Source organism: Scardinius erythrophthalmus, assembly GCF_964197995.2.
Source record: "Scardinius erythrophthalmus genome assembly, chromosome: 9".
In the NCBI taxonomy this organism is placed as follows: Eukaryota; Metazoa; Chordata; class Actinopteri; order Cypriniformes; family Leuciscidae; genus Scardinius; species Scardinius erythrophthalmus.
Window position 1 is genome coordinate 17,440,151 of NC_138229.1, and position 20,968 is coordinate 17,461,118.

The 20,968-nt window shown below is 36.4% G+C and overlaps 1 protein-coding gene across 4 annotated transcripts; it reads left to right on the forward strand.

Annotated features, from left to right (window-relative positions):
• Positions 1-56: 56 nt before the first annotated feature.
• On the forward strand, positions 57-20,686 carry smarcd3a (SWI/SNF related BAF chromatin remodeling complex subunit D3a). 4 transcript variants are annotated; one of them, XM_081374671.1, is made up of 14 exons: positions 112-294; positions 4,495-4,682; positions 6,557-6,646; positions 9,190-9,232; positions 10,593-10,715; positions 10,807-10,929; positions 11,395-11,490; positions 15,698-15,799; positions 17,171-17,332; positions 17,449-17,546; positions 17,987-18,122; positions 18,289-18,411; positions 18,656-18,757; positions 19,422-20,686. In XM_081374671.1, exons 1-14 carry the CDS (start codon positions 283-285, stop codon positions 19,473-19,475), a joined length of 1,452 nt encoding a protein of 483 aa, XP_081230797.1. In that variant the 5' UTR covers positions 112-282; the 3' UTR covers positions 19,476-20,686. The 4 variants fall into 4 exon arrangements, with proteins under 4 accessions (XP_081230799.1, XP_081230797.1, XP_081230796.1 ...); XM_081374670.1 differs by lacking the exon at positions 112-294 and adding an exon at positions 2,112-2,332; XM_081374673.1 differs by lacking the exon at positions 6,557-6,646 and having other exon boundaries at positions 57-294.
• Positions 20,687-20,968: the final 282 nt, after the last annotated feature.

A 20,968-nucleotide genomic window follows, 5' to 3' on the forward strand; every position in this document is an offset into this window, starting at 1 on the left:
TAATTTGACGACGTTCCCTTAAACCTTCATTGAATCGCTTGTGTTGGACGATCCCCGCGCCTGCGCTGCTGCGTCTGCCGCACTCACCGCCGCCAGAGCCCGACTGAAATCACAGACACGGGGCCTTCCTCGCCTGCATCCCTCCATCCAGCGCTCTTTCCCAGGGGAGGGGGGAGTAGCCGAAAATCTGTCTGGAACAACGAAGAAGTTGCCGGACATCGACCTCGTGTAATTTACAGGTTTCACCTCTTCAGCTGAACTGAGAGCATCAAACTTGCAGCAATGGAAAGAAAGGTATGAATGCAACGCCATCGCTCACAGCGTCATTATCCGCTTCAATCTCAGATGCGTTTTCAGCATTCATTATTTCTTGGAACGAGTGCTATTCAGACGTCTGTTGTAATTTTGCTATGTTTATGCATTGATAATAATTGACAATGTTATTCGACTATAAACAGTCCTGCGCGCTTAATTGACACCTGTCTATTGAACTATTGCTCTTGTCATTCAGTTGTTTTTTTGTAGGGAATGAATCATCTTTTTTTGCATCCATATGACTGCTCTGTTTTGTATAGAAATGCCATATCTGGTTATGATCAACAATAGTCTGTCTCAAAACTTCTTCCAGCTGCTTTGATACTGATGTATCATGTAACTTGTATACACTGCTGATGAACGTCCTTGTTTAGCACAACATCTGCATTGCATTGTGTCTGTGCTTCCAGACAGTGTTGTTTGCAATACTGAAGTTTGTAATTCCAGTGGCCTGTCCCTCAGCAATACCACATTATTTTACTCCTTTAGTGCAAGAACTGGGCTATTCAGTGTGCCTTTCTCATAAAGAGACCATATGACTTGAAATTATGTAGGCTATCTAACCACGCTGAAAATAGTTCATTAATAGAAGAATGATTGAGCTTTTAAGCACATTTTCTGTGTGTGCACTTGGACAACTGAGCTCACATCTTCCCAGAACCTGTGTTTTCCCTCTGCAGCACCCCTTTCACTCTGATTGAATGGGGCAATGCCACTCTTCTGTATTAGCCTTTATGGGGGTCCGTAAAGGGGGTATTCTACTACAAGAAGAGATGGTTCTTTCTCTTCTATATAATATTTGTAATTGCTTTTGTAATATATTTTGTAATAGTGCTTAGTTGGTGCAAACAGTGCAAAACTTTATGCAAATCAGTACCATGCTAATTATGACAATTTACATATTTAGGTATTATAATGAATAATTGAGATATTTGGATGTTTATATCACAGTCTCTTCCTCATTGTAAGTGGTATTTACTGACTTTTTTTTTTTTTTTTTTGGTTGAACAATTTGTCCCCAAACTTACCAAAAATTATATTAGTTGACAAACATTGTATTCATGCAATAATATCTCATCCTTTTAATGTTTGTTTGGACCATCTGAAAGATTTAGCAGTATATTTAAATCCAACAGCCTCTTGAGATGTGCTTGGGTTAAAGGGAAAGTTCATGCAAAAATGAAATTTCTGTCATTATTTACTCAACCTATATGTCTCAGTATTTTTTGTCCATACAATGAAAAATTAATTGCGAACCAATGTTGTTTGGACCTCATGTTTTTCTAAATATATTTTGTGTTCCACAGAAGATAGAACACCATACAGATTTGGAACGACATGTAAAAGATGACAGAATACATTTTTTTGGGTGAACTATCCCTTTAATTGCTTACGTATAGACAAAATCTAAGCAGTCCCATTACGTCAGTTCACAGACAATTCTTCAAAACTCTGCTAGTAAAAACACTATTTCAGAGATTCTGTAAGGTTAGCCAATCAGACTTTACTCTGATGTAAATCTCGGACTTAATAACCAGCTTTGAGATCACACAGGTACTAATTTACCGCCACATAACTATCCATTGGAACAGCACAGTGGCTGTGTCTGGTAGTCCTGCTTGCCGTGTGTCACTATTTTCAGCGGCGTTCCCCAACACATTGGTGGTCCAGCGACAGCCCCCTTCACAGACCCCCATCCTTCCCAACCCAGTGTCTGTGAGGGAAGCTACACTAAAACAGAGAGAGAGCGAGAGACTCTACTCTGGCCACACGCTGACACGCTTTAAAAAGAGAGAGAGAGTGGAGAAAGGGAACGTCAGAGGGAGGAGAAGGAGGGAGTGAGCACTCTCTTTTGGAGGAGAGGAAAAGTGAGGGGAGCGCACAGTGGCAGAGGTACCCAGGAATAGAGGAAACAAAAGAGGGACTGGGGATTTTATAAATGGACATGGAGGATTCTGCCGGAGGAGCTCGTAAAGCCACCAAGAGTAAACTGTTTGAGTTTCTCGTCCATGGAGTGGTGAGTGAGTGAGTGAGTGAGCGTGTTTGTGCATGTGGAAGCGTGTCAATAGCTCTGTGGCTCTGCTCACAGGAGAACTAAGATGCAGCCGTTGTTACTGCTCATTTTTATCTAGATAAAAAAAAAAAAAAAAAAAAAAAGGAACAGCTGAGGAGGACAGAGTGTAGGAGAAAGGATGTAAGGTTATTGTGTTAAACAAATGGAGGAGGATACAAAAGGAAAAAGAAACGCCGGCGCTGGAAGTATGAGAAATACTTGTATTTTGAGGGACGAGTACCAGTATGAAATAAAGGATGCTCTTTTGGTGTGTGTGCAGGAGGGTGTGTATCAGGAACACCCTGAGGGTAGATCACACATAAAAATCCTGTTGTGTTATTTTATTCAGTCCTGAACATGTAGTGGAAGCAAACTTGATGTATGCGTTTCAGGGTGTTTACTGCTTACAAATGTGGAAGAATTAAAGGTTCTGGAGACTTTTGAGAACTTTTGGTGGTGATGCAACTATTTTGAAGCTGCATTCAAGTGCCATTTGATATCAGACCAAATTCAAGGTATTATTTCTAGAGGCTTATTGCTAAAACAGCCTTCAAGACATACTAATCCTCTATTAGTAGTATATTCCAGAAAAGGCTATTTATGAATTTGAAAGCACAATGGCTGGATTGGGGTTGAATGCAGGCTTTTTAGGGGTGGTTTCTGGTGATCTCCATGGTTTATAAATAACGATCACTTGGCCTATGATTGCTAACTGACCTTGTATTTTTTTTTTTTTTTTTAGTTTATCAGTTTTTGAGTTAAATACCTTTTCATTATTTAACAGGTTGCACCACTACAAACCCATTTATGTTTTTTTCCCTTTTAGTAAAGATTGACATGCTTATTAAGTCCAGAAAGTGTTCTTCTGTAACTTATCCTCTGTGATAGTCTCCTCCTGTGCCCTGAACACATCCATTGCGACCTTGAGAGCTAGGGATTGGCAGAGACCTGCACTGGTTCCCGCTGCGTCCACATGTTCACATCCCACTGCCTCTTCACTCAGATGTTCTGAGATTGGACCAGGCCTGGACACCCTTGGAGCTTGGCCTGCTTTGGAAAGAGATGATCAGGTCGTGAGGGTCACCGCACCATACGGGATCATCTCCATCAGGGATGTACTGTACCCGCACTGTAGGGAGGACTGGAGCTGGGGACGTTGGCTCACATTCTGGATGTTTCCACAACTTTGGTGCACATCCAGAGTCACAGGGACTTTGCAACTCTGCCATTATGAGTCATGAACAACAGACCTCACATATCCTCTGCAGCACACAAACTCAACTGAGAAAATAACAGGACAAAAACGATAAAATTGCTCTTTTCAGTCTGGTAACACTTCACAATGAGGTTAAATATATATATTTTTTACATTAATTGATTCATTCGGTGTTATGAACTAACAATGAACAACATTTTACAGCATTTATTAATCTGTGTTTAGTTAATTCTTTAGATATACTGTTGTTTCTATGTTATGTTGTAAGTATATATGTTATGATGTTATGTTATGATGTTAAAATATGTTTTCATTTAATTAAATAATAATTTATACAGATTTGTGAAACAAAAACGTTGCATATTTGTTCATGCATAAATGAACAATAACCTAGAATAATATATATATACTGTAAAATTAAGATTTATATGCATATCCCAATACAAATAAGTCTAGGTTTATATTGGAAAAATAGAAAAAAGAAATTCCCTGTTTAATGTGTAATGGCAGAAAGGACAATGTATGTAGTCTAAATGAAATGAGAAGATTATTTGACATCACGCACAGTTGCCGTTTGGACTGCGTTTGACTGACTTTCCCAGCACCTCTGTGTTTCGGTAGAGAGCGAGCAGCTGTCGCTTCAGAAGTGACAGGCACAGGTGCGAGAGGCCCTGGCCTAATTCAGCTTCGGGTACTGGAGGAGGAGTTCATTACAGCACCCCCGTAAAAGGGTCTTTGTGTATTTATTATGTGAACTTGCTTTAATTGTGAATAAATGCACATGTATCTTCATATGTATTGTGTGTCAGAGATATTTGGGGTAAACTTCCTATAACACGTCAAGTGAGTTCAACAAAGAAATGTTTTGGTACCTGACCTTTACTCTACTTTTTTTTTTTCACCCCCACAGCGTCCAGGGATGACCTCAGGGGCACGGATGCCCCATCAAGGAGCTCCCATGGGGCCTCCTGGACCTCCATATGGAGGAACACCGCCCATTCGACCAGGGATGCCTAACCCAGCCCTCGACCCCAACCGAAAACGTCCTGCCCCGACCCAGCCCGTGCAACCTCCCCCTGTCCAGAGCCGTCCCAGAAAGTGAGTGACACTGTTCTCTGACCTCTCACTTTTCTGTTGATTTTAAATATGTGCACACAACAGATGAGAAATAATAGACATGTATTCCCAGAGCCTTTCTTGAGGGCAAACTGGGTATATTGGTTTTTATGCACTTCTTATGCCTGTATGAAATTGTATTAAGGTTTTATAGTCTTTTTCTTTGCTCCTACAATTCGCCAGGGAGCCCTTACCAAGTGTAGCGATCTCTAGTGACAGGAATATATTATGTTTGGCTAGTTCAGGTGCTCTAACTTTAGACACTAACATTTTGATCGCTATTAAATGCCAAAATATTTCTTGGTGAATATTAATAGTGCCACAGTTATCATAAGTAATCACTTAAGCACACTTACAGCTAATGCATTTTGAAAGTGAGGATCACAGTTCCCTATCTACTCAGAAGTGCAGAGCACTTGAAATGAAATCTGAAGTCTGCATTGCATTACTGTCTCATATGTCCAAGTACAGGCTGTACTAAATTGCACATATGTCACTGACACTTCAAAATTCGTTTATAGATTTTAGAGTTTTAGCCAATAAGACCTAGCATCATATATTGAATCTTTATGTCTTGTTTGATTCACACTGCTCTCTTCGTGGCATTTGCTTCAGAAACGTTTTACATGCGCATCAGGATCATGTGATCACAAAGGGCAAAATTGTGTCCTCAAAGTCACGCTCGCCTTTAAACTTCACTAACAACAGTGCGGTAGGGACCTTCGTGAAGGGATTACATTGCTTTAAAACAACCCTGCTAATAGCATTCCCTTCCCAAGGGCATAAAAGTAACGTTTGGAATTTGCTGTTAGTTTTCTCAACTTTTCATCTGTCTTGTTGCTGTACTGTAATTGTCCTTGTGTTTTTATTTCAACTGTTTATGCTTGTAAGCGTGTCTGTTGTGATCACTGATGGGAAGCTTACTAAATTCAGCAGATCATGTTTAAAATTCAAATGGTTTAACAAATGTTAGACTTTGATTATGAAAATACAAAACATTAATCCTAATGCATTCTGAGCTAGAGTTACGTCAACTTGCAATACTATTTAACATGGATGCACATATATCCTGCTCAATACAGATACACTGCTAATTATTTTAATGTTATAGTTGTTAACCGATAAATGGCCCTTAAGTATATAAATATATCTACTATTTTGTCTAAATAAAAAAATAAAATATAAATGCTAAAAATAATTTTCAATGCTACATGTGAGGTATCAAAACATTATAGCATAGCATACAGTATGAAAAATGGATTGTTATGGATATTCATTCAGTGGATATTGAAATAAAGGTTACATTTTTGGACTTATTAAATTATTAGTGGCTTTAAAGTGTACATTTTCAGTAAGAAAAAAGGAAGTCTCACCATTAAACTCGCCAAGGCTGCATTCAATAGTGTTAAAAAATACTATTTTAATTTTCAGCAGTTACTTCAATCTTCAGTGTCACATGATCCTTCAAAAATAATTATAATATGCTGAGTTAGTGCTCAAGAAACATTTCTAATATTGAAAACCTGTTGTGTTGCTTAATATTTTTGTGATATATTGGATGCATTTTTTTCAGGATTATATTATTCTTTCAATGGAAAGTTCAAGAAACAGCATTTTTTTTGTAGCATTATAAGTGTCTTTACTGTCACTTTGGATCAATTTAATATATTATTGCACTAATTTGCATTAATTAAAAAAAAAACTTTGTCAGATATTGTGTATAATATATATACACGTGTACAATAGAGACTATTACAGGAAAAAAAAAACTCTTAATATCGGCCAATAATATTCCATCTATAATGCATCTCTACTGTTTAAGTAACTAACTAGAGGTACCCCAAATCAACCTATAGGAAACCACTTGGATTTCCAGCAACAAATGAGATATCCGCGAGACAGATGGACATGAGAGAAGCCCAGTCAGATCCTGCAATTGGATCCAAGTAGGCTGTTTACTCTGCTGCATGTTAGTCTGACAGTTTGTGATGGACATGTCGCTGCCTGATTGGTTTGTTCCCGTTTGAAGCATCAAACTTGACATATTTCCCCCAATGCATGTGTGCACTTAAGGTAACAGATTAAAGTAAAAACCAATAAAAAATAACGTTCACTAAATGGACACAATAGTCAAAATGACCTGAGGATGAATGTCCTGTTCCAGTGCATGTGAAGTAGAACATGCGCTTGCGGTTCTTTAGCTGTGTATGCGGACTGCATGACCCTTCTGTCATGCTGTTTGTGTTAATTACAAATTTTCTCTTTTATTGTTGCCCTACGTTCAGTAACACTCATTTTTTTCCACCTAAATGCATTAATCATTAATTGTAGATCAAGAAAATGTGATGAGGCATTCACTCTCACACCCGCCACTGCATCTCGGACTCCGCTTCTCAGCCTCTCCCGGAGGAGCAGTGTGGCTTGGGGTGGACAAGTCGGACCATGAGAAAGTTTATTCTCCAGAGGAATGTGGATGTGAATGTGGACAGGCATTTCCTGCTCCAAAGGGGTCATGTGCTCCTCGGCTCTGGACCTGAGGAGCTCTCGGTGTCTGTAGGAGTGTGGCATGTCTGTCAGTGGAAAACGAATTATATGCATCATGTTTGGGAACGTCTTTCTGTAAACGGCTACTGGATTTGACTCCAGATTTTGTGGTCCAAATTGATGCTGGGAATTACATTTTAGAAGTCTGTATTTTCAGACATTTGGACCGCAAATATCTAGTTTTCCCAAATGTTATGGGCTGCTCACACAGGACATGCTCTTCTGTTGATCTGCACAGTTTTTTTTTTTTTACTGTTTTTCTACACTTTTCTTTAAAAATATCTTATTAAATTTACAGTAAAACAAATGGCAGCTGTATTTGCCTGAAATCCACTGTGATAATGTTTCCAGTACTACAAGATGACATATTGGTGCCTGTATATTTTTCAACTTTTAACGGTATATTTCATTAAGGGTGTGTTCACACTTGGCATGTTTGGTTCATTAAAATGAACTCTGGTGTGATTGCTCTGTTAGTGTGGTTCATTTGAAGTGTGAACGCTGCCATCCAAACAAGTGAACACGTGAACTCTGAACACATCAACATGTAAACGAACCAAAAACAGGAAGATGAGACCCTAAAAAGGACAAGAATGCTCTAGCATACCTGTTTTTTCTCGTCATTGTCGCAATGTTTCCCGTCACAGTTCGGTACAGGCTTTAGAACCGCGTATCTTTGCAGCAGATCTTCATGTGTGTGTGATGGAGGGATTCCCGCCGCTGTTTTGACTCCTTTACACATTTTCTAAGCTCTTTACAAGTTCTCAGCTGGTCAGAATACCATCATATGTAGGCTACGCACATACAACGAGCGCATTTATCCCAGCACACAGCACTGTTTTGGATGTAAGGCAAGTTCAATCTCAAAAGAGGCAATACGTCATAAAATGCCAATGTGAACGCTTAGCGGACCAGGACTAAATGTTTTTTTTTTTGGTCACAAACCAAGCGAACCGTACCACAAGTGTGACCATACCCTAAGTGATACCAAAATCTGCTTCTTACCTGCTTTTTTCACGCAAGTATTAAAACTGAGAGCCACATGATGAATCAGAGTTATTTGAAAATACAGTGCACACAAAGACAAAACACTATCAGGGTAACACATATGACAATAAAATAATGCAATAAATATTAACTAAGTTACATCAATTGACACAAATCACTGTACAATGAATGTACGTTACTAATGCAAATTGTAATAAAGTATAATCAGCTGTGATGTCACCTAGGGACTTCTGGGAATGTCCTCTTTACTGTTTTTCCCAGGAAATTATATGGTAACATAAAAAAAAACATAATCTTGACAGATTTTACAGTAAAATGACATAATGCAACATTAAACCATTTACACTTTTTAACTGTACGGTAACTTGCAGTTAAAAAGTTCATAGGTTTTCCTGTTGCATTTTACAGTCCCTTTCTGTAAAAACGACAAACATTTTTATGGTATGTTAACACAGGTAAGAGGGGTGCATTTGACTGTTCCGTCATGTCTCGCTGTTCTTTCAGCATCTTGTGACATGAATGAAGATGTTTCGAGACATTCTGTTACATCTTTCGATTTTGGAACGCAAGAACGTGTCCTGTGTGAAATGTGTCCCCTTTACAATAACTGAGACAGCCAGATGTTAAAGCAGCAAGAAACCTCTCCCATAATTATGATAGTGTTATTTTCATATTTTCTGTGTCTTATTCCTTCTTATAATCTCTCTCTCTCTTTCTCTCTCTCTTTCTCTCTCTTTCTGATCACACACACTTACACACACAGCTGGAAAAACGTCTGGATAGGTCCCAGTTATTCAGCAGATGGCCTGTGGACTCTGCTATCAGTCACCATAGTAACATGCTTTTTCTCTCTCTCTCTCTCCCTCTCTCTCTCTCTCTCTCTCTCTCTCTCTCTCTCTCTCTTTCTTTCTTTCTCTCTGTTTTCCCCCATCCGTAGTGCCAAGAGAAGAAAAATGGCAGACAAGATTCTCCCTCAGCGGGTGAGGTCCATCACTGCTGCTTTTATCTGTTTGTCTGTGTTTGTTTATTCATCTCTTAATTTTCAGTGCCAGGTCATGAGTGATCGCACGGTAAAGGTAACTGTACTGGGTTCTTAATTTTTTCCCGGGGGTAAAAAAGTGAAAGGGGTGGGTAAGAGGAGTCCAATGTGTCACAAAGACTTCTCTTGTGTATTTGGTGTTTTCTGTCAGTGGAAAAGGGTTTGATTCCCACAGAATGTGAGGGTGTGTGGTTGCATGGAGAAGTAGGCTGTGTGCAGGAACACGACTATTTTGGTAAAATGTCTCCATCGGGATGAGACACAGTAATACGCACAATAACAGGAATTGGAGGTGGTGGTAGTTCTTGAAATGGGCAATCCTCCTAATGTCTTTGTAGGGTTTTTTACAGGCGAAACAAAAGGTCTTAATTCACTGTGATTGTAAAATACTGGTGGTCACATGGGATGGAGAGAATGATGCAACACTGTGAAAATCAGGAGAGAGTCAAGTTACAATTTTGCTGTGTATCACGCAAGAACATACATGATTTGTTTCAGTAACAAGTAACAAATGAGAATCAGAATGTTTAACTGTCATTGACAAACGCATGGTGAAATCATTTGATGTTCGATCAGTTCGCAAAGCTTTAATATAGGCCTAGAATTTTGCTAAATATAGACTAGTGTATTGTCAGAATCAGGATATGATTAATTACTCTTTTAATAATACTTATGGAGTTTTACCTTTAATCATTTCCTAATTCTAAGGTAAGAAAAAGAATTACACTAAATATGAGTTCAACTGAGGATAAAATGTGTTTTAGGCAGTGGGTGTTTGTCTGCTAAGAGCATGAAACCATTGAAAGTCAAACCAAAATTTTCAGTTGTCAGCTTTGTTAATAATTCTGCATATACCGGTACTGTATTTATACAATAATTCTATTAATACAATAATGGTATAATTTAATGTTATCATTTATTATAAATTAGTAAAAAAAAAAGTAATTTTAAAATGCATAAAAATACATTCATATAATATATTTCATATATAAATATAATAATAACGTTAATATACCCATGTTTTTTTGTTATATTGGTGCACAATAAAAAAAAACAATTTGATACTGTTTTGAGTTTCCCCTTAATGTCCAAAATCTGGGACCTGAAAAAAAAAACGGCTGAAAACCACTGCCCTTAGCTTTAGTGCCACATCTTCAGTCATAACTGAGATTTATAATAAACCAGAGAGTTAATGGTTCAGGGAAAATATTGTACTATACCATACACTTTATGTGTTGAATATCATCAAACTGCTTAGAAAACATTTAAAATGAGTGATGCATTGAATGCCTTTTCATTAGATCCGTGAACTGGTGCCAGAGTCCCAGGCGTACATGGACCTCCTGGCCTTTGAGCGCAAACTTGACCAAACCATTATGAGGAAGAGGGTGGATATACAGGAAGCCCTCAAAAGACCAATGAAGGTATGTGATTTCAGTTAAAGTACACATTTATAGTGAGATTTTGCTAACTCATAGTTAACTACGACATGGAAAATGTGCTCTTCTGTTCTAGCAAAAGCGGAAGCTGCGATTGTACATTTCAAACACTTACAACCCTGCTAAACCTGACGCAGAAGACTCAGAGGGCAGCATTGCATCTTGGGAGCTGCGTGTAGAGGGCAAGTTGTTGGATGATGTAAGCACTGAGTTTGCATTCATAATCTTACCATCTGTTCTATAATGCAGTGTTGAATTAATTTGTCTTGAATGATCGTTGTTATTATTATTTAAAATGTTAGTCAGAAAAATGAGCAAATGTAACAATTCCTCACCATTTTATCACAACTTAATTTCATTGCGTGCAATCAGTTGCTGTTTAATCCATGCATGAATAATTTTCATTGACCATAACCGAATCCAATTTAGTCTTTTTATTGCATCTAGCATACATAATAAAATGTATCTAAGCTTGTAGGCTAGAAAAAATCTATTCAAATTATTTTTCTTTCCTTAAAAGGCTTAATTTAATTGCATGGACCAATTTAAATTTTTTTTGGGAGATATTATTATGCTGATACTAATCTTTGTTAGGCTTCATTCAATTTGCTAGTCCTTTGTAAGTCCCTTTAATTTTTTATCTTTTATTCCCTGTGCACTTTAGCCTGGAAAACAAAAGAGGAAGTTTTCATCTTTCTTTAAGAGCCTTGTTATTGAGCTGGACAAGGATCTATACGGCCCTGACAACCACTTAGTGGAGGTGAGCATTAACTCACTCGACATACAACAATAAACCATATTTGATATTCATTCTTAACAAAAGTTGAAAGCATTTACAGTTGTGGTTAGAATTATTGGCACCCCTGTTAAATATGATCAAAGATTGCAGTAAAAATAAATCTGCATTGTTTATCCTTTTTATCTTTCATTCAAAATATTCACAAAAATCTAACCTTTCATTTAAGTTAACTGTATTGCTCATGACGTCATAAAAAGTGAAGCCACCATGCCGCCATATTGGTATTCCCTAGTAAGCCCACACATTCTATAGAATTAATAGGAAATTAAATTATTTTACTTAGAAAACATTGCCTAATGACACATCGTTTTTATATCTGAAGTCCCTGTACAGTCTTACAACACAAACGTCCTAAACATGTAAACGGTTATTTGTTTAAAGTTGGGAATTTCCCCTGCTTATTAAAAAGTTCATAATCATTACAGTCAGTGGCGCAAAAAGTGGGAATGCGCTATATGCGGCGCATAGCGATGGTAAAAAAAAATAATATATATATATATATATATATATATATATATATATATATATATATATATTGGTCTTTTCTATATGTAGCTGCTATTGTGCGTTTCTAAATCATTTCTGCATTTACTCAATGTTATATAACATTTTAGAGGACTAACAGGCTAGAGTAGGTGCCCTCAGGGTGTGTGTGTGTGTGTGTGTGTGTGTGTGTGTGTGTGTGTGTGTGTGTGTGTGTGTGTGTGTGTGTGTGTGTGTGTGTGTTCATCTGAGCCTCATTGGTCTGTCACTGCTCGTCAATGTCAGAATATTTGAGATGACCAATCAAATCAAAGTAGGCGGGCTTTATGTTCACAGAAGCCGAGCGACTCGATAAGTTGTAAGTAGCTAAACTAAACATTTCATGTTACATTTTTTTTAGGTCATAAATGTTAAACAAATGACACAAATAATCAGGCAAACTAATAAACTTTTGCCTAATTTCACCATTTTGAACTGAAAATAGGCCTATGTAACGTGACGCATATAATGTAATAATTAGTTTACTGTCATTGTGAGGTGACAAGAAAAAATAACAAAACCATTTTCATCATGTTAGGCACAAGATTAATAATGAATGTGTACATATTGAGAATTAATATAATACAATTTGTAGCCTTCAGCAAATAAAAAAAAAGCTCAGCTTTAGGAGGGTAAGAGACAGGGCAAGATAAGGAGACTGAGAGAAATGAGGAGAGAGCAGGTATTGACAAATAATCTACTGCCTGTTAACATGGTTTTAAAGCTATTTTTTCCCCTCAAACATCTTGAAATGCACATATCAGAGAAATAATATCTCCTTAACAACCTCAAATTTAGGACCTCTTTGATTTTAAAGCCCTGTCTACGGGCCTGTATTAGGCTTAAGATTCCCTAGTAGCTTTCAGTAAATGAATGCTTCTGAGAAAATGATTCATAAACCAATCAGTTGACCCTATGTTTACTTTCTTCACTGACAGACAAACGTGAAAATCCTATATCAGTCAAAGCCCTTTTGATGGTCCAATCATGTCTGACAACTGAATATGCTGGAGTTTGTTTTTGGATGAGTGAGGAGGATTTTTCTTGAAACTCTCCCAAACAACATGTGGGGATGTAGGAGCTGTTTGATCTTTTTTTTTTTCTGTGGCTTTCTGGCTTTCTGACCCCCAAGACTCAACTAATCTCTGCAATTCTCCAAGAGTCTTTGGTCACTCGAACTCTCCTCCTCACCATGCATTAAGACAATATAGACACATGTCCTCTTCCAGGCAGATTCGAAACATCTTTAGTTTATTGTAAACTTCTTAATTATTGCCCTGATGGTGGAAATGGGAATTTTCAGTGCTTTAGCTATTTCCTTACAGCCACTTTCTATTTAGTGAAACTCAACCATCTTTTGCTGCACATCAGAACTACATTCTTTGATTTTACTCATTGTGCTGGATGATTAAAGGAAATTTGGCCGCCTTGTTTCGCAGGAGTATAAATATGAGGACATGACACAAAGTCATAGCTTGACAATTTCAAGTTTCTAGTCACCCTGGTGTGCTAAAACAAAATTATATTAATGGGAATATACTTCAGAGATATTTTACTCATAAAAAAATTCTGGGGGTGGCACGTATTCTGGCCAATGTGTTTTGGAGAAAAACATTTATTTCACCCCCACACACACTTTTTTTTTTTTTTTTTTTATGAAAGATCAAAAGAATAAACAATGTAGATTTATTTTTACCGCCATCTTTGAATATATTTACCAGGGATGCCAATAATTCTGACCACAACTGTAATATGGGAGAATACCAAGAGTCTTCTTCACATTTCAAACAAGGTTGAGGACAGTAACACAGAGTGAAATCGTAACATTTCAATGTGTCTACGAGCATCTCTTGTCCTCTACTGTGTGACGCATTGAATTGAAATGCCATAGAAAAGTCAATGTCATAATGAAAAGTTCAGTGAAACATTCTTCATGTAAGACATGTCTTAGTGGTTTCCATAGCAACTGGTTACATGAAGAAGTTGCCCATGACACTGTGGAGTGATGACACTGCAGCCAGCACAGAGTTTTGGGCAGCATTAACAGGAGAAAAGAAATGCATTTCGGAAGACAAACACTTAAAAAACCTTTTACAGCACCCTGAACTCTGAGAGGCTTTGTATTCAGCAAGTGTGTTTTACTCTATTTTAGTGGAGGAGCCATTGTGCATAGGTGCTATTCAGACACATTTATTTAGGCATTTACATAACACAAGGGAGCCTTCCCAGCTGCCTCACGCACTTAATATTTATATGCACTTCGTTAAGGACATTCAGGTTTAGGGAAGGCATATTCACAGAAGTGGTCTGCGGCTCTGGAGGAGTGACCCTCGTGCCTCCGGCCCATTGGAACTGGCTGTACGCACCGCATTTGAGTTTATTCATTCGGCAGCTCTTTAAATTGTCCTTGGTGATTGTGGGTTTTCATCACAACACACACCAGATTGAGCCGGGTAATAAAAAGAGTGATTTACCTGTGTAGAAGGACGGCATTGAAAACACCTCCAATGTCAAGCAAAGCTAACTGAGTTGAGCTGCGAGTCCTTGCCATTATGTTGTCTTTCAAATAGCTCTGAAATGTGATGGTTTTGGGAAAATGCAAGTGAGATCTCATAAGTGCCTAATCATTTTATTCACTCTCAAGCTTAAATGTATTCTGCATGCATAAACAGCGCATGAGGAGGGAGGAGGGAGGGGGAGGGTTAAGGTTTTCAATCGCTAATGTGGCTCAATAAAAATGTACAGGCAAGTTATATTACTGGTGTAACACTCACTCGTAATCAGGGTTGCAGATTTGAACAAACACATAACCATAAATATTAAAGGGATAGTTCACCCAAAAATGAAAATTATCCCATAGTTTACTCACCCTCAAGCCCCCCTAGGTGTATATGACTTATTTCAGCCAAACACAATCAGAGTTATATTAAATAATATCCTGGCTCTTCCCAGCTTTGTAATGACATTGAATAGTGTAGATATTTTCTTTACAAAAACCCATTGCTTCACTTCAGAACGCATTTATTAACCTACTGCAGTCGTGGGATTACTTTTATGATGGATAGATGGGCTTTTTTAAGCTTCAAATGTCATTACAAAGCTGGGAAGAACCAGGATATTATTTAATATAACTCTGATTGTGTTTGGCTGAAAGAAGAAAGTCATATACACCTAGGATGGCTTTAGGGCAAGTAAATTATAAAATAATTTTCATTTTTGGGTGAACTATCCCTTTAATGTTGGGTGTGTAGCTCTGCTTATTGAGAAAAGTCAGAATTACGATCATCGCCTTGTGGGCAATAAAAAGGGCAAAAATCCCACATACTGAAGAAAACACTAAAGAAAGTACCCAGTCATATCAAGTAAAAAGAATATCATAGAGACTACCTAAAACTACCCAGAATACTCTAGAAACCAACTAGCAATTGCATAGCAACGTGCTAAAAAAAATCATTCTGAACACCATAGCAACACTCTAACAACCACTAAGAACATCTTAGCAACTGCATGCCCTGGTAAAACACTCTCAACACAGACGAACACTACTAATATAAAAATCGTGTTTAAAATTGCAGTGCACATCTTGTGTCGCAGTTATATATTATAGACCTTTTGTTTAGATTGAGTATGTGTTTAATCCTTATAGTGGCACCGCACTGCTACAACCCAGGAGACCGATGGCTTCCAGGTGAAGAGGCCCGGCGATGTGAATGTGCGCTGTACCCTCTTGCTCATGCTGGATTACCAGGTGCGTGCGGGAATGCTGGATTATTACTGGACGATTCGTATGCCGTAGCTGGTTTTATGTGAAAGTCTTTAAATAACAACTATGTGAAAAATCTACACTGGGGTCTAAAAGTCTGAGACCATGCTGAAAATCTGGGATTCAAAATCTTATTTAAGCCTTGAAATAAATTTGAAATAAAGTGATTTTTTTTAAAAACAAATAAAAGTTATTGTAGCAATTATTTTGCAAAAATGTGTAGCACCAAATAAATGTATTGAGAAAGACACCAGTTAGAAATGAATCTGCATAATGATAGCTTTAGCTTCTCTTTTTCATCTTAAAAAGCACTGTTAACACCTATATTTGAGTCATTAATCCCTAAAAGCTATTCAGTGGCTAGTGAGTAAATGGCTTGTTTAATTACAGCAGTTTTCACGTTGCTAACTACATCCTGATGGGAATAAGCTTGATCTGTTGGAAAACTAAAGCTATGCTTTTAAACAATGGAGTTTAAAATCGTGAAAAAGACTGAAATAGATCTGCAATTGGGTTGTTAGCATGAAATTTCCTGTTTCTAGCTGAACCACAGGCTATAACCATTATCTAAAACTAGTTTGTATTTTTCTTGAATCTTTTATAATTATCATACATGAAGTTTTGGTGAGATTATAATTTTAAAATAGAATATTTGTATTTTTGTCATTTAAATGAGCTTGTGAAGTCATTATAAAATGAATAGTTTACAGCAGCTAAGATGTAGACGTTCCCTCATTGTATATACACTACCTTTCAAAAGTTTATTTTTGAAATAAGTCTCTTATGTTCACCAAGGTTGCATTTATTTTATCAAAAAACAGCAATGTTGTAAAATATAACATTTTAAAATAATTTAGTCCAATTGAAACATTTTCCATTTAATTTATTTTAAAATGTTATTTATTCTTGTGATGGCAAATCTGTATTTTCAGCATCATTACTCCAGTCTTCAGTGTCACATGATCCTTCAGAAATCTCTAAAATGCTGAATTGGTGCTTTATCTTTTGTCATTATCAATGTTAAAAAAAAAAACATTTCTTCTTATTATCAATGTTAATAAAACTGTGATTCTTTGAATAGAAAGGTCAAACGAACAGCATTCATTTGAATGCATCCTTGGTGAATAGTATATACATTTCTTTAAAAGTCTTAATGATCCCAATTCTTTTAACAGTAGCATATATTTTAACCTAAAATTTTGCTGTTGAATAAAGTTCATGGACATGTTATGTCAGCTACTCAAGTATACTGAATTGAAGTTGTAGTAAATATGTGCATGTTTTATAACTCTACTGCTCTGTTCAGATATTTCTGAATGCGTTTATTTCATTTCCTTTATCCATTGTGCATTTCAGCCTCCTCAGTTTAAGTTGGATCCTCGCCTCGCACGTCTCCTTGGCATCCACACTCAAACCCGCTCCTGCATCATCCAGGCATTATGGCAGTACGTCAAGACCAACAAGCTGCAGGATCCTCATGAAAAGGAGTACATCAACTGTGATAAATATTTCCAGCAGGCACTGACATACTTTTGTCATTTAAAATACTCATTATAAAATATAAAATATTCATTTTGGTGTTAACATTTTGCCTGATAAGCATACCTGATTTTTTTTTCTTTTTTTTCTTCCAGATCTTCGACTGTCCTCGTTTAAAGTTCTGTGAGATCCCTCAGCGACTGACCAACCTGCTGCTGCCGCCTGATCCTATTGTGATCAATCATATTATTAGGTAATTAGTTCAAAATTTACAATGTATTTCTATTTATTGTTTCCTCAAACAATAGCAGTTTTAAGGCCTGTGACATGAATGTACCTTTTAGAGGGCTTTAGAATTTAAAGGGCTAATTCACCTCCCAAAAAAACAAATTCTTTTGTTTACACACCCTCATATTGTTCCAAACCTGTATGCTGTTATTTTTTATGGTATACTATAAAAGAAAAACACAATTTTATAAAGATTCTTTAAATGGGTTTTTGCTCACAACAGAAGTTCATTGTGTGAGGCTCCAAAAAGGACAAAAACATAAGTTGTCATGTATTATTGTGTTACACTTGAAAAAATAACAGCATATAGCTTTAAAATGGCATAAGAGTGAGTAACTAATGGCATGATCTTTATATTCAGGTGACCTGTTCCTTTAAATGCCTTTTTGATTTTAATTTTATCAGTGTGGATCCAAATGACCAGAAGAAGACAGCCTGCTATGACATTGATGTTGAAGTTGATGATCCTCTTAAGAGTCAGATGAATGGATTCTTGCTGTCCACAGCCAATCAACAAGAGATTGCATCCCTAGACAACAAGGTCAGAAGGAGATTTATTGTTAAATGTGAGAGAGATCTTGGCAATAAATAATTCATCATTTGAATATCCTCATTGTGTCTCCATATATAAACCCTATGGCATGAGTTTCTGCATAACATATGTACATTCATAGTTGAAATTCACATCATCGCCTTTTCTCCTTTAGATCCATGAAACTATCGAGTCCATCAACCAGCTTAAGATCCAAAGGGATTTTATGCTCAGCTTCTCCAGAGACCCCAAAGGCTACATCCAGGACTGGATCTGCTCCCAGAACCGGGACCTTAAGGTGGATGTTAAGCATGTGTACTGCTCTAAATCATGGTCATATGCTGTATCATTATATAAAATATCAAAACATTATGCATCTTTTATGTATGTCCAAATTAGGTTTGTATAAGTTAAATATTGAACATTTTTTAAACAATGTCTACACCTAGTGGTGCAAATGATGTAAATGCTTTTAAAGAAATGGGGTTTTTTGGTCGTTTTGAACTGGACTGGATTTTTTTTTTTTTTTTTTTTGGTTGCAGCTGATGACAGATACAGCTGGTAATCCAGAGGAAGAGAGGAGAGCAGAGTTTTATAACCAGCCCTGGTCTCAGGAAGCTGTCAGTCGCTACTTCTATTGCAAGGTGAGGGGAACATGACTGAATCATGTTAGATACAAAGGTTTGGGCTCAGTAAGATTTTTTAATTTTTTAGAAATTAATACTTTTTTCAGCAAGGATGCATAAAATTGCATTAAAGTGACAGTGAATAAATCTATAATGTTTCATTTATCAAATAATCCTAAAAAAATTTGTAACGTCTTGAACAGAAAATTAGCATATTAAAATGATTTCTGAAGGATAATGTGACATTAAAGACTATGGATGGTTGTTTCCGCCACTGAATAAAAAGGTAATTGTGACTTTTATTTCAGAATTTCGAGATATAAACTTGCAACTGTGAGAGAAAAAATCAGAATTGTGAGATATAAACTGGAGAAAAAAAGTCAGAATTGCGAGTTTATATCTTGCAATTCTGACTTTAAAACTTTTGTGAGATAAAAAGTTGCAATTATATTTTACGTTTTTTATTATGTGGCGGAAGCAAGCTTCCATAGAAGACTGGAGTAATGATGCTGAAAATTCAGCTTTGCCGTCACAGGAATAGAATACAATTTAAAATGTTAAGTTAAAAAAGTTCTATTTAAATGATATTTCACTTTTCAAAGGAAGTGTATGTCAGAATCAAAAATGAAAATTTCACTTGCTCTTTTCATTTACAAATGTATGTTTTTTTTCTGTTATGTAGATTCAACAACGAAGACAGGAGCTAGAACAAGCTTTAGCACTGCGAACCACTTAACTCAACTAATCTGTTTCTCCTGTGGCTTGGCCACTTTTATTCTGGCGTCTCCACACTGGCAGTTTTTTTTTTAATGGACATGAAAGTATTAGACCCCCTTCTCGGTATTGAGGTTTGGACTGATTTTAATCAACGAAAAGTGTAATTGTACTCTTATTTGATGTATGTTTAATGTACAGTTGAATGTATATAATCTCACAATACAATGAATTTAAAATTGTAGCTTGGGAATGACACGTTCACACTGACTACACACAAAAACAGCGGCTATTATAATTGTTTATCAGTTTTGTGATGCACATGAAGTGCAGATATGCTACTGTGTCTCTTCTTGGAAAGGTAAAAATACAATGAATGAAACTTTTATGCCTGGGACATTTTTTTAACCATTAATGACATGCTAAATGTTAATATGTAAGTATATATATTGAATCTGTCATGTTTCTTTCCATCCGTTTGAATATGACGTTACATTCTTCTTGCAGCTTTCTTCTATGTTTTTTCTGTCTTTAAATTTGCACTGTGCAAAAAGAGATCATGAAGAAATCCACTGGATTAAAATAAGCCAGCTAACTTTATTTGCAATAAGTGACATTTATTGTCATAATTTTGAAACGTTCTATAAATGGAAATTAACAATAAAAATTCACGCTACGAAAAGCTAAATCATTCTGATTTGTGAACACTTGTCTTAACAATTCAGATTTTTGTGAATTGTTAACGACTCTAAATATGATTTCTCATATAAGCAATCTTTATAAATGATGGTTGAAAATGTCTTCATTTTCAAAATGGCTTTAAATGCCAGTAAAACTAAAATGTGTTATAAATATGTTGTGTTGAAAAAACAGTAATGCATGTTGCATGTGAATATTTTTTTTTTTTAGGGGTTTCTTTTTTAGCATGGTTCAGGAATGTTTTTTTAAATATTTTTTATCTTTGTTGCCTTATCACTGAGATGCACAGGAAGCATTAACCAAAGGTTAAGTACAGTTACATCATCATTGCGAATGCTAATAAATGACTTAATTTTACTGAATATTCCATCACATAAGTGATGAATGTCAAAAGATGTTCATATTTAGAGGCAATGATTGACCCTTTACCTTTCTACAATACATTCTTATTGTGTTATGTATTTTATTTAAATACAGGTGCAGTGTGTCTGTAAAGGACATTTTGAACAAGATTAATAAAATTAATAAAATCAATGATCATTATTTTGATTCTTCTTTCTTTTAGTTGAAAAGTTGATGATTTTTGTTCCACAGATGTAGTAAAGGGGGATTGGGAAAATATGAGAGTGAGTAATTACTGACAGAATTATCTTTTCCTCTAAGAAAAAAAATTAACAATAAATCATGAGCAAATAGCATAACCTTGTAATTGTCCGGTTTGTATGATTCACATTAACTGCTATTTGAACATTACTAATTTTATGTCATTTTGTGTGACTCAACCGGGAAACAAGTCAGGCCCAGAGATTACGTGTG